A 10,473-nucleotide genomic window follows, 5' to 3' on the forward strand; every position below is an offset into this window, starting at 1 on the left:
AACTGTCGACGGGAGAGAGAGAGAGAGAGAGAGAGAGAGAGAGAGAGAGAGAGAGAGAGAGAGAGAAGATGAGCGGTGGAGAAGAAGAGAGGAGCAGAGGCGTCGCAGGGGATCATCAGAATCAGTACGGAACATTTCAAGGCGTCGCCAATTACCCTCCGCCGCCGATTTCGCCGCCGATCACCGGTTTCCCGCAGCCTGCTCCATCGTCGGGATCTTACGATTCTACTGCTTCCTACTACGTCCATGGATACCAGACCGTCCCAGGTGCACTCCTGTACACATTACACAAATATACGTATGCGTATGTGTATTTGCAGGCGTCTTTTTTACATGCCGATTGGAAAATTTCTGGTGTGAAATTTGGTATTGAAGCTACTCTTCTGGTCGATGTCGATGATGATGGGTTTTTTTCTTTTCTTGCTCGTAGTAGTGTATGAATTTGGTATTGAAGCTACTCTTCTGGACAGAGGCTGATCATACGGCTAGAGAAACCAATTTAGGTTGTGAGATTGTCCCTTTGTTGTTCAAGATTTTTGGTCTTCTTTTTATGATAAATGATATGGGGATCGAGGATATTCTGGTTCTTTTGAATTGGATTATCTGAAGTTGGAATTGAGGTCAACGTAGTTAAAATCTTATAAAGTGTCTTCTGTTGGATCAAGACCTGGTTCGTTCTGATTTGTCTGGCTATGGTGAGATGAAAGTATGGAGAGGGATAGGTATGGGATCAGATATCTGCAACTTTGATTATTGAGCAAAGCCTGGAAAGTAAATGTGCGATCTTTTACCGATTGGATATAGATACGACTTAAAGGTTTGCTGCTTGGATTTTCTCTTACGGCCAAAGACTCTTTTTGTGGGGACCTATGCGAAGAGAAACTAATAAAGGATTGTAAAGTTGTTCGTTCTTTGTTCAAGATATTTAGGCTTCTTGTTATAATATTATATATGGGGTTCAGGGTATTTAGGCTTCTTGTTATTGGTTTGATTTTTGTTTTATAGTCTTCGATCGAATCCAAGACCTGCATTGTTCTTGTTCGTCTGGATATGGCGAAAATATTTAGCTTGTAAATGGGATATGTATGCATAGCTTCTTTTGATGTGGCAAGATGAAATTGTGGAGAGGTAGGGATAGCCTAGGTATTGTCATATATCTGCATGTTTGATTTACTGAGGAAATATTTAGCTATACCCCCATTTCCAATTTTCCATTCCAGTTTATGCTGTTGCTGAAGGAAGACCTGTGAGACAACGCCGCCTTCCTTGCTGTGGGATTGGTCTCGGTTGGTTCCTGTAAGTTTCCCATTTCTTGTGTATCCTTCAAATGAAATCCCAAAGACTAACAAAGTTCTGCTTCTTTCTGAGATTACAATTTCTATGTCTGCCTTCATCTGGTTGAACATAAACTCTACCAAGATCCTGCATGTTTGGATCGAATGGTACTCAGGATATTTGCTGGCTACGGTGATCTTGGTTGTAGAGTATAACCGAATAGTACTCAATCGTCTACAGATTCTGATAAAATATTTAACCTTTTTGAAGGTTCATAATCGGTTTCTTCCTCGGTGCAATCCCTTGGTATGTCGGGTTGTTTATCATGATGTGTGGAAGGAGGATAGACTACCGGGAGAAGCCAGGATACATTGCTTGCACCATTGCTGTGAGTGGTTTCTTACCAATACTTCTCCTTTTTCCTTTTGCAAGATTTTTTTTTTCATAAAAAAGAGCTTTTTCATCCTTGCCCTTTAAATCTCCAACCCCATATTTTTTCTTGTGCCTCCCCTCACCCTCCATACTTCCCTGTTAGTATGTCACAAAGAGTAACCAACCACTTGACAGTTTCGAGGTTGATGATGGTTAAGAACAACATGCACATCTCACTTGCTATTTGTGGTTTTGGTGTTTATGAGTTACCTCTTCACTCACGCAGGCTATTCTCGTCACCATTGCTGCGATTCTTGGTGTATCCAAAGGGGCAGAGGACTGGTGAATCTGCTCTTCCTTCAATTCTGTATTTGTTTGTACAGCTTCAATACAATGAATTTCCTATCTTTTGACCTTTGTACCTTTATTTTTCTATGAAATTCAATAAGAAACGGTTGCTTCAAAGTGTCTGTGATGAAGGATCTCTTATGTTTGAATGCATATCTCCAAGTGTTTTATTTCCGTTGACTATGTGGTCAACTCTTTTTTTTCTCTTTTTTAAAACAAGGAAACCACATTTAAGAAATGTCCAAATGAGACAACCCTAAAATAGTCTTGTAGGATTTATCTGTAATGACATTACTCTGATATTTGCCCCACAGCTTGTGCCTTTTCATGCTTATAAACACACACAGTCTCTCTCTCTCTCTCTCTCTCTCTCTCTCTCTCTCGATCTCTTACATTTCCTGCTTTGTGATCTTGTCCTAAACATTTAGAGATCGACCCTCTGTCTTCCCCCCAAGCCGAGTGGAATCAATGGAGGATTCACTATCCAATCATCAAAACCAAACAAGGGCATGTGAATGTGATGGAGTCGGAAATGATTTCATCAGCAAACTCCCTGACGAGCTCCTTGGGACAATCTTGGAGAGATTGTCCACAGAAGAAGCGATGCGTACATGTGTTTTGTCAAAGAGATGGGAAAATGTTTGGCGGCAGAACCCGGATCTCGTCTTTGACATGCGCAGATTCATGAACGTTCCCCGGCAGCTGGCAGTACTAGCCGGAAATCATGCTTCTCTTCTCATGATCGAGGTTCGTTTTCGTATATATACGCTCGAAATTCTTTGAAGTTTGTAACTTTATGACCTACAAGACGCTAATGAACTTTATGACAAAGTTTAAACTATTCTATAGTTTGGTGAGTTTTAAAAAAACGTTTGGATTCTCAAAACATAAAATCATATATTACCGTTTTTAAGTGTTTTCCGAATGGGTTTCTTTGAGTCCAAGAAAAGGAATATACGTTTAAAGACCAAACATCTTTACGGTTCTGTCCGCAACTCGATCTAATTCCAAGACATATATACATATATTGTATTGGCTTTTGAGGTTACAGGTTCTGCGCAATTTCCATGGTTCTATGGAAAGCTGTAGAATCCACCATTTCTTGCAGCATGTTAGGGAAGGGAATGTCATAGATTGGGTCCGGTATCTTGTGCACGACAAAGACATCAAAGATCTCGCTCTTATCTGCGAAACGGGTTCTTGGGATTACCCGAAAAGCAAGTACGACTACTACAGAAGTGTAGCCATCAACTTTCCCCGTGAGATTTTCGCCGGCAGGAGCCTCCATTCTCTTGAGCTCAATCGCTTCTGCATACCCACCGAATTCGGGTTCTGGAATTGCTATAACCTCTTGACCCTTAAGCTCGTTAGGGTTTTCGTTGAATCAAACGATATCAACAGGATACTTCTGTTCTGCCCTTACCTCAAAGAACTCGTCCTTAGGTTTGTTTTTAACATGAACGTCGATCTCAAGATTTACAACGACAGCTTGAAGTTCTTGGAGCTGTCTGGACTGGCCGTTCCCATGATTGAGGTGGATGCGCCTGATCTTGATGTTCTTGTTCTTGATGACCTAAGTTGTCGGAAGGAACACTTCACCATTAATGCTCCGAAACTCGCCTTTCACAGAAGCTACTGGAGCAGAAATGAAGGTTACTTAGGCTATAACATTTCAGGCAGTGTCAAAGATCGAATCGAGGTATTAAGCACACTTTTCTTCGCAAAAGTTTTTTTTTTTGGATAAGTAGGAGGTTCACTAGGCCTTCGGCCTATAGGTTTGAAGTCAGTTTTTAGTCATTCAATTAATTGTGTTTCCTTCTTACCATTAGCGAAATCGAACTTAGAACCTTAAAATGACTTTATCACCTCTCGACCACTGGACTACCAACTAGTGGTTTTCCTTCACAAAAGTTATACACACATTGATTGTTACATTGATTAAGACATCTAATCTTTTCTATTTATACACCCATACATACATACATATATATATATATATATATGTATACGTATGTATGTCATCAGGCCAATGAAAGCATCGAGTGCGAAATACTGATGGGCAACACCGGTTTGCTGAGGCATTTGGGAGTTATGTCGGTAAATGTGAACGTGAAGAATCCAAGAGACATGGAGATTTTGTCGAAACTTCTTAGGGAATGCGGTCGCTTGGCCATGCTTGAAATCTGTCTGAAGGTATGTATATATATATATATATATATATATCTTCTGCTTCAACTTATATATACAAACATATATGTGTATGTATATACGTGAAGATGATCGATATGGAATGGCTCATAAACACATAACATGACAGAGAAGAGCTCCTGAGGATGAGGAACGGTGTCTGATGGAGGGACAAAAGCCTTGGAAAGAGACAAAACCGTTCCCATGCATGGACAAGAAAATGGAGTCAGTATGGATCTACGACTTCGACGGCTCAGAGGAGGCGTTTGCGTTTGCGTCGCGTTTCGTGATGGAAGGCAATGTGATGAAGAATATGGCGATACATATCGCAGACGCTGAAAGCGATGAGACCGCCGTTGCACTCGACAAGCTTTCCCGCCTTCCCAAAGCCTCCAATGATCTAATTTTCATCACTTCAACTAGCATCTGAGAATCTCTATATCATATATCTCTTAATTTGTCACATGCAATTTTTTGTTAGATATTTTGGAATAAAATTATATGAATTTAAGAGCCATTAATTATCATTAACGTTAAAAGACGCTCCTTCCGGTTAATTTTATATTACGTTTTAGATGTAAACACGCATATTAAGAAAAAAATCCAAAATATCCTAATCCGAATGATAAATCAAATACCAAATATATATTTCGTTAATTTCATTTATCCGCATCCAAATTTGGATAGTTCAACCGGTAAAAATGGTGCAAAGCGTCTGTCTCATCCCGAGTTCGAAGATCAAGTTTGGAGAGGGAGCATATAATTCAAACGGCTGACTCCCGTTCTCGGAATTAGTCTGGATCTTGGTCTAGGATAACACTTATCGGAAAATGATTACGCATTCTGAATTCATATTGTTGGTTCTTGTATCTTCTTGTTTATTTTTAACCCTATTGATTTTCATAATTCAAATTCATGTTAGTTAGTTTTTTGTGTGTGTATATATATATCCACATCTGTATCAATATATTTATCCGATTTTTAACACATATGGTTGGTTCTTGGATTTTTTATTTTATTTTTCCAACCCTTTTAATTTTCATAATTCAAAATTAAGTTATTATATATATAAAATCAAAATTTTAACTAAATTGGATTTAGATACATCTACTTTATATCTGAAAAGCGAATTAATTCCGCCACACAAGTGCCTCACTAGCTACTGATATAGTTCTGGATAGGGGTGGGCACGGATCGGATATCCGGGATTTTTGAGATATCCGTATCCGTATCCGATCCGCACAAATATTCGATTTTGTTATCCGTATCCGATCCGTAATTTTCGGATATCCGCAACTTCGGATATTCGTAAAAATCACGGATATTTGCGGATATCCGTATCCGACCTAAAATATTATAAAATTTTAAATTTAAATTAAATAAAAAATTCAGATATAAATAAAATATACAATCTATTTAAGATAAATGATATTCACAAATTTAAAATTCATAATTTAAATATTTCAAATCAACTCAAATATAAATATAATTATAATTTATCACATACAAATATATTCAAAATTCAAAATTCAAAACATTAAACATACTAAATCTTAATATTCAAAAGATTATTATAAACCTCAATATATATAAAATTTTTCTTGAATCACCCTAAAAAACGTGTAAATATTAAGCATTTTAAATCTTCATATCAAATTATTCTTATATTTAATAATATTATTACAAAATACGGATCGGATCGGATATGTCGGATAATTAAATTTTAATATCCGTATCCGGTCCGTATCCGACAAATATCTCTAAATAAATATCCGTATCCGATCCGTAAACTCCGGATATCCGAATTTTCGGTTCGGATATGAATCGAATAACGGATCGGTTCGGATTTTTCGGAATTTTCGATAAGCAAAGCTTATCCATTTAATTAATAATCCGTTGATAATGTCGTTGCGATTAATAACTAGTTCTTGTCTGCCTATGTGGAATTAATAAACAATAATAATAATATAAACAAAATAAACACATGATCATGGAAAAAACATGATCATAAAATAAAAATTGAATTTAATTATGAGTATAGCGACATGATTTCATACTTAAGGTTGTAACCCCCCCCCCCCCCCAAAAAAAAATTTATAAAAAAAAAAAAAAAAAAGCCATTAAATGTTCAAATTATGGTTCTTTTAATAGCGTTCTTAATTTTTCATGTAATAAAAGTATATATATATGAGAATAATTTAAGATATATGACTACTATTGATTTGTATATTTCAAAATGTTTTGATATTATATTCGTTATTTATGATTTATATTGAACGAAAATAAAGAATGACTATAGATAGTAGACATTGTTGTTTTATTTTCATAACTTTTTTCTCTTTGGAAACATCCAAAAATCAAAATTCAATTGATAGTGAGCGCACAATTTATATATGACATAGGGTTAGGGAAAAAATAAGACTGTAAAAACATACTACAAAACGTTAATTATGAAGAGAATCTTACTAACTGAAAAAAGTTAATACGATTGAAGAAAAATATCAAAACTCCATTTTAAATGAAAAAAACGAGGAAATTATAAATTTTTTTAAATAAAGAAATGGAGGACAAGAGGGGGCTTTCTATATATCAATATCAACCTCATGCAATAAAAAGCCACATGCAGGTAGCGTAAGGAAAGGAATACAATATTTATTTAGTTTTTCGAAATAACTCAAACGAACTTATCGTTATAATAAATTCTCAATTTACCACTTTACATACACAGCCTTTCCCATCATTTTATCACCCCCAACTGTCATCCACCTCTCTCTTCATCTACATACATACATACATACATACGTACGTACATACGTACATACGTACGTACATATAAGCCCTCACCCCTTTATTTCATATTCTTACTTCTTGGGAAGAATTGAGAGAGAGAGAGAGAGAGAGAGAGAGAGAAGAGATGAAGAAGGTGACAATGGGAGCATGGTTAATGGTGGGGATATGGAGTTTGATAGTGTATTTGGTATGGAGAGCTATGAATTGGGTATGGTTTAGGCCGAAGAAGCTGGAGAAATACTTGAGGAGACAAGGGTTCTGCGGAAACTCTTACAGAATTCTGATGGGAGATATCAAGGATAGCAACTCCATGGAAAGACATGCTCACTCCTCCCCTCTCCCCCTCGGCTCCGATATTCTTCCAAGAATGATGCCTTTCCCCCACCACACCGTCAAAAAATACGGTACGTTCTTAAAAATACGCAACCCTTTTACCTTTAGTTAGGAAACTGTACGTATATATATTCCATATTTTGTGTGTATATATTCATCCATGGATGCATATACGTAGGGAAGAAGTGCTTCACATGGAATGGACCGTATCCGAATGTGATAGTGATGGAGCCAGAGACAATACGAGAGATACTGTCCCGACACGAAGAGTTTCCGAAGGCTAAGATCGGAAGCCACAAGCATGTCTTCATTAGTGGTCTCCTCGATCACGAAGGCCGTGAATGGTCCCACCGTCGTAGCATACTCAATCCTTCCTTTCGCATCGACTTCTTGAAGGTATCCCCCCCTCTCTCTCTCTCTCTATATATATATATATATATATATATGTTTATATATTACAAAGACTTTCTATAATAACAATAAAGCCACGGATCAATGACCTTTGGGCTTCCATTTAAGCAATTAGTGTAACGCTTTCACCACCTTTTTGTTGGGGTTAAATTGATCGATCATGGACATCTAAATAGTCATGCAAAACTTAATATGAACAATCAATTTATTGATTTATTAAATGGTTTTATAATAAGAAAACGTTAAATTAATATACATACATATATATATATATATATATATATATGATAAATTGAGTTTAGAAAATTTGATTTACTCCACAAACATCCCTGTTTATCATATGGTTGTTTAATAATAGAACGGAACCTATTTCATAAGATTGAATTAAAGAATCTTGAGATTTGTTTTGGAGGTTGTATCCGGACATTTTGCTTGGGTTATTAATTTCAAATCAAACCAAATACATAACTATATTATCCAAAAATAGAATAATATGATTTTTGTAAAAACCAACTTAATAAAAAAGGAAAGAAACAAAAAAAACCAAAAACATATATAGATCATATTAATTTGAATAAGTTGCGTGAAATAAAAAAATATATATATATTGGACAGGACATACTACCAGCTTTCAACACGAGTTGCAAGGAGGTGTTGGAAGAATGGGAGACATTATTACCAGAGACAAGAGATTCAGTGGAGATCGATTCATGGCCGTACTGTCTGGGCTTGTCCAAACACATACTTTCTCGAGCTGCTTTTGGGGATCGCTACAAAGATGGAATCAAGATCTTCGAAACCCAGCAAGAACAGGTCGATCTTGGCCTTCGAGCTCTACGATCAGTCTACGTTCCTGGATCCAGGTAAATGATCGAAATGGTTATCAGATGCAGTTCATGTTGCTCTTTAAAGACTTTTAGACGATTCTTTACTTAGATCTTAGACGTGATCTGGAAAAGTGTTTGGATACCAAGAAAAGCTGAGAAAATGTAGAACAGAAGAAAACCAAACAGTCACTAAATTGGAACATTCATTTCATTTCCTGCAGATTCTTGCCGACAAAGTTCAACAAGAGGATGAGAGGAACCGAAAGGGAGATGAAGGCAATGTTCAAAGCTATGATCGAGGCGAAACGGAACGACATAGACCGAGGAGAATCCGCGAAGAACAGCGACCTTTTGTGCTCGATTTTGGCTTCGAATTCCAAGTTGATTGAAGAGCAAGGACCTGAATCTGGACTGACCATTGATGATGTAATCGATGATTGTAAATCTTTCTATTTAGCCGGCCAGAATGTTGCAGTCTCCTTGCTTGTCTGGTCACTGGTTTCTCTAAGCCAATATCCGGACTGGCAAGAAAAGGCGAGAGCCGAGGTCTTCCAAGTGTTCGGTAAGAACGAGCCGGATTTCGAAGGGCTAAGCCACCTTAAAATCGTAAGTTCGTAACGAAATTCCGAATTCACGAATCACGAGAATTCCGAATTACAGGATCTGATACCATTTAACGTTTGAGAATATTGCATTAGATTTACACTTGTCTCCAATGATATATACACGCTAGCTTGGCTACAATTTAGGAAACTGTTATGTAAAGGTTACAATCTCGGGATTTGCTTCCTATGATTGATTCTCCGTAATACTAACTGATTTGGAGTCATCAGATAACGATGATCCTCCATGAAGTTCTGAGACTGTACTCACCGGCCAACTACATATGGCGGATAACCGAACAAGAACTGAAGCTGGAGAGATTCAGCCTACCTGCAGGAGTCATGCTCACGATACCGATGCTTCTGGTTCATCACGATCCCGATCTTTGGGGTAACGACGTGAAAGAATTCAAGCCCGAGAGGTTTGCCAACGGAGTGGCTAGCGCAACAAACGGAAGACTTTGCTTCTTACCGTATAGTTCGGGACCTCGAACATGTATCGGACAGAACTTCTCGATGTTGGAAGCAAAGCTCTTCCTGTCCGAGGTTCTCCAAAGGTTCAGGCTTGAGCTCTCTCCTTCATATATTCACGCTCCCTTCCCCGACGTAGCTACGTTTCCGCAACATGGAGCTCATATCATCATCCACAAGATCTAAGAAGTAGAAGAAGAACGGTATAATAATAAGTGCCCGGAAGGTGAAGCATTGTGCAGCTTCAATCCTGTCTAGGGTTTCATTTGCGTGTTTGTGTACATATATATATATATATAAAACTATTTAGCTCTTACAAGGTGAACAATGGAGATTCATCATATCTATGCATCTGTGTATTGCACGTTTGGTCACGTTTGGTCATGCTTGAAATCTGCCTCAAGGTATATATATATATATATTTATATATATGTGTGATTCAAGATTGGGTGGCTCAACCGATAAGGAAGAGAGCAAAGCTTCGTCCCAACCTGGGTTCGAATCTTCATATGGGAAGGAACATTCATATGGGTTTTTCCGATCTTCTCCGAGATATAGTCGGTCAAAAAGTTCGGTGAACTTTCGGATTATCAATATATGGATATATATATATATATATATACACGTGAAGATGATCAATTTGGAATGGTTCATAAACACATACATGACAGGACAGAAGAGCTCCTGAGGATGAGGAACGGTGTCTGAAGGAGGGACAAAAGCCTTGGAAAGAGACAACCGTTCCCATAAGTTATTAAAAAAACAAAACGTACTCCCATGCATGGACAAGAAAATGGAGTCAAATATGGATCTACGACTTCGACGGTTCAGATGAATCGTAAGCGTTTGCGTTTTGC

General features: G+C 37.5%; 2 protein-coding genes and 1 pseudogene across 2 annotated transcripts; all 3 read left to right on the plus strand.

Annotated features, from left to right (window-relative positions):
- Nucleotides 1–22: 22 nt before the first annotated feature.
- Nucleotides 23–2,169, plus strand: LOC104812294 (60S ribosomal protein L18a-like protein). The gene is made up of 4 exons (XM_010539383.2): nucleotides 23–267; nucleotides 1,221–1,296; nucleotides 1,546–1,663; nucleotides 1,934–2,169. Exons 1-4 carry the CDS (start codon nucleotides 69–71, stop codon nucleotides 1,991–1,993), a joined length of 453 nt encoding a protein of 150 aa, XP_010537685.1. The 5' UTR covers nucleotides 23–68; the 3' UTR covers nucleotides 1,994–2,169.
- A 141-nt stretch (nucleotides 2,170–2,310) lies between these two features.
- On the plus strand, nucleotides 2,311–4,630 carry LOC104812295 (putative F-box protein At1g67390). Its single transcript, XM_010539384.2, has 4 exons — nucleotides 2,311–2,742; nucleotides 3,047–3,694; nucleotides 4,021–4,188; nucleotides 4,313–4,630. The coding sequence occupies exons 1-4, from the start codon at nucleotides 2,464–2,466 to the stop codon at nucleotides 4,610–4,612; spliced, it is 1,395 nt and encodes a 464-aa protein (XP_010537686.1). The 5' UTR covers nucleotides 2,311–2,463; the 3' UTR covers nucleotides 4,613–4,630.
- A 2,269-nt stretch (nucleotides 4,631–6,899) lies between these two features.
- Nucleotides 6,900–9,019, plus strand: LOC104812296 (annotated as a pseudogene).
- Nucleotides 9,020–10,473: the final 1,454 nt, after the last annotated feature.

The sequence above is a fragment of the Tarenaya hassleriana genome, unplaced genomic scaffold, assembly GCF_000463585.1.
Source record: "Tarenaya hassleriana unplaced genomic scaffold, ASM46358v1 Cleome2, whole genome shotgun sequence".
Lineage (NCBI taxonomy): Eukaryota > Viridiplantae > Streptophyta > Magnoliopsida > Brassicales > Cleomaceae > Tarenaya > Tarenaya hassleriana.

Bases quoted from the DNA above. Each gene is read 5' to 3' on its own strand.
- LOC104812295 (XM_010539384.2), top strand. From the start codon at position 2,464: ATGGAGGATTCACTATCCAATCATCAAAACCAAACAAGGGCATGTGAA. The intron at 2,743-3,046 runs GTTCGTTTTCGT...TTGAGGTTACAG, and splicing joins CTTCTCTTCTCATGATCGAG to GTTCTGCGCAATTTCCATGG. The intron at 3,695-4,020 runs GTATTAAGCACA...GTATGTCATCAG, and splicing joins GTGTCAAAGATCGAATCGAG to GCCAATGAAAGCATCGAGTG.
- LOC104812294 (XM_010539383.2), top strand. From the start codon at position 69: ATGAGCGGTGGAGAAGAAGAGAGGAGCAGAGGCGTCGCAGGGGATCAT. The intron at 1,297-1,545 runs GTAAGTTTCCCA...ACCTTTTTGAAG, and splicing joins ATTGGTCTCGGTTGGTTCCT to GTTCATAATCGGTTTCTTCC. The intron at 1,664-1,933 runs GTGAGTGGTTTC...TCACTCACGCAG, and splicing joins ACATTGCTTGCACCATTGCT to GCTATTCTCGTCACCATTGC.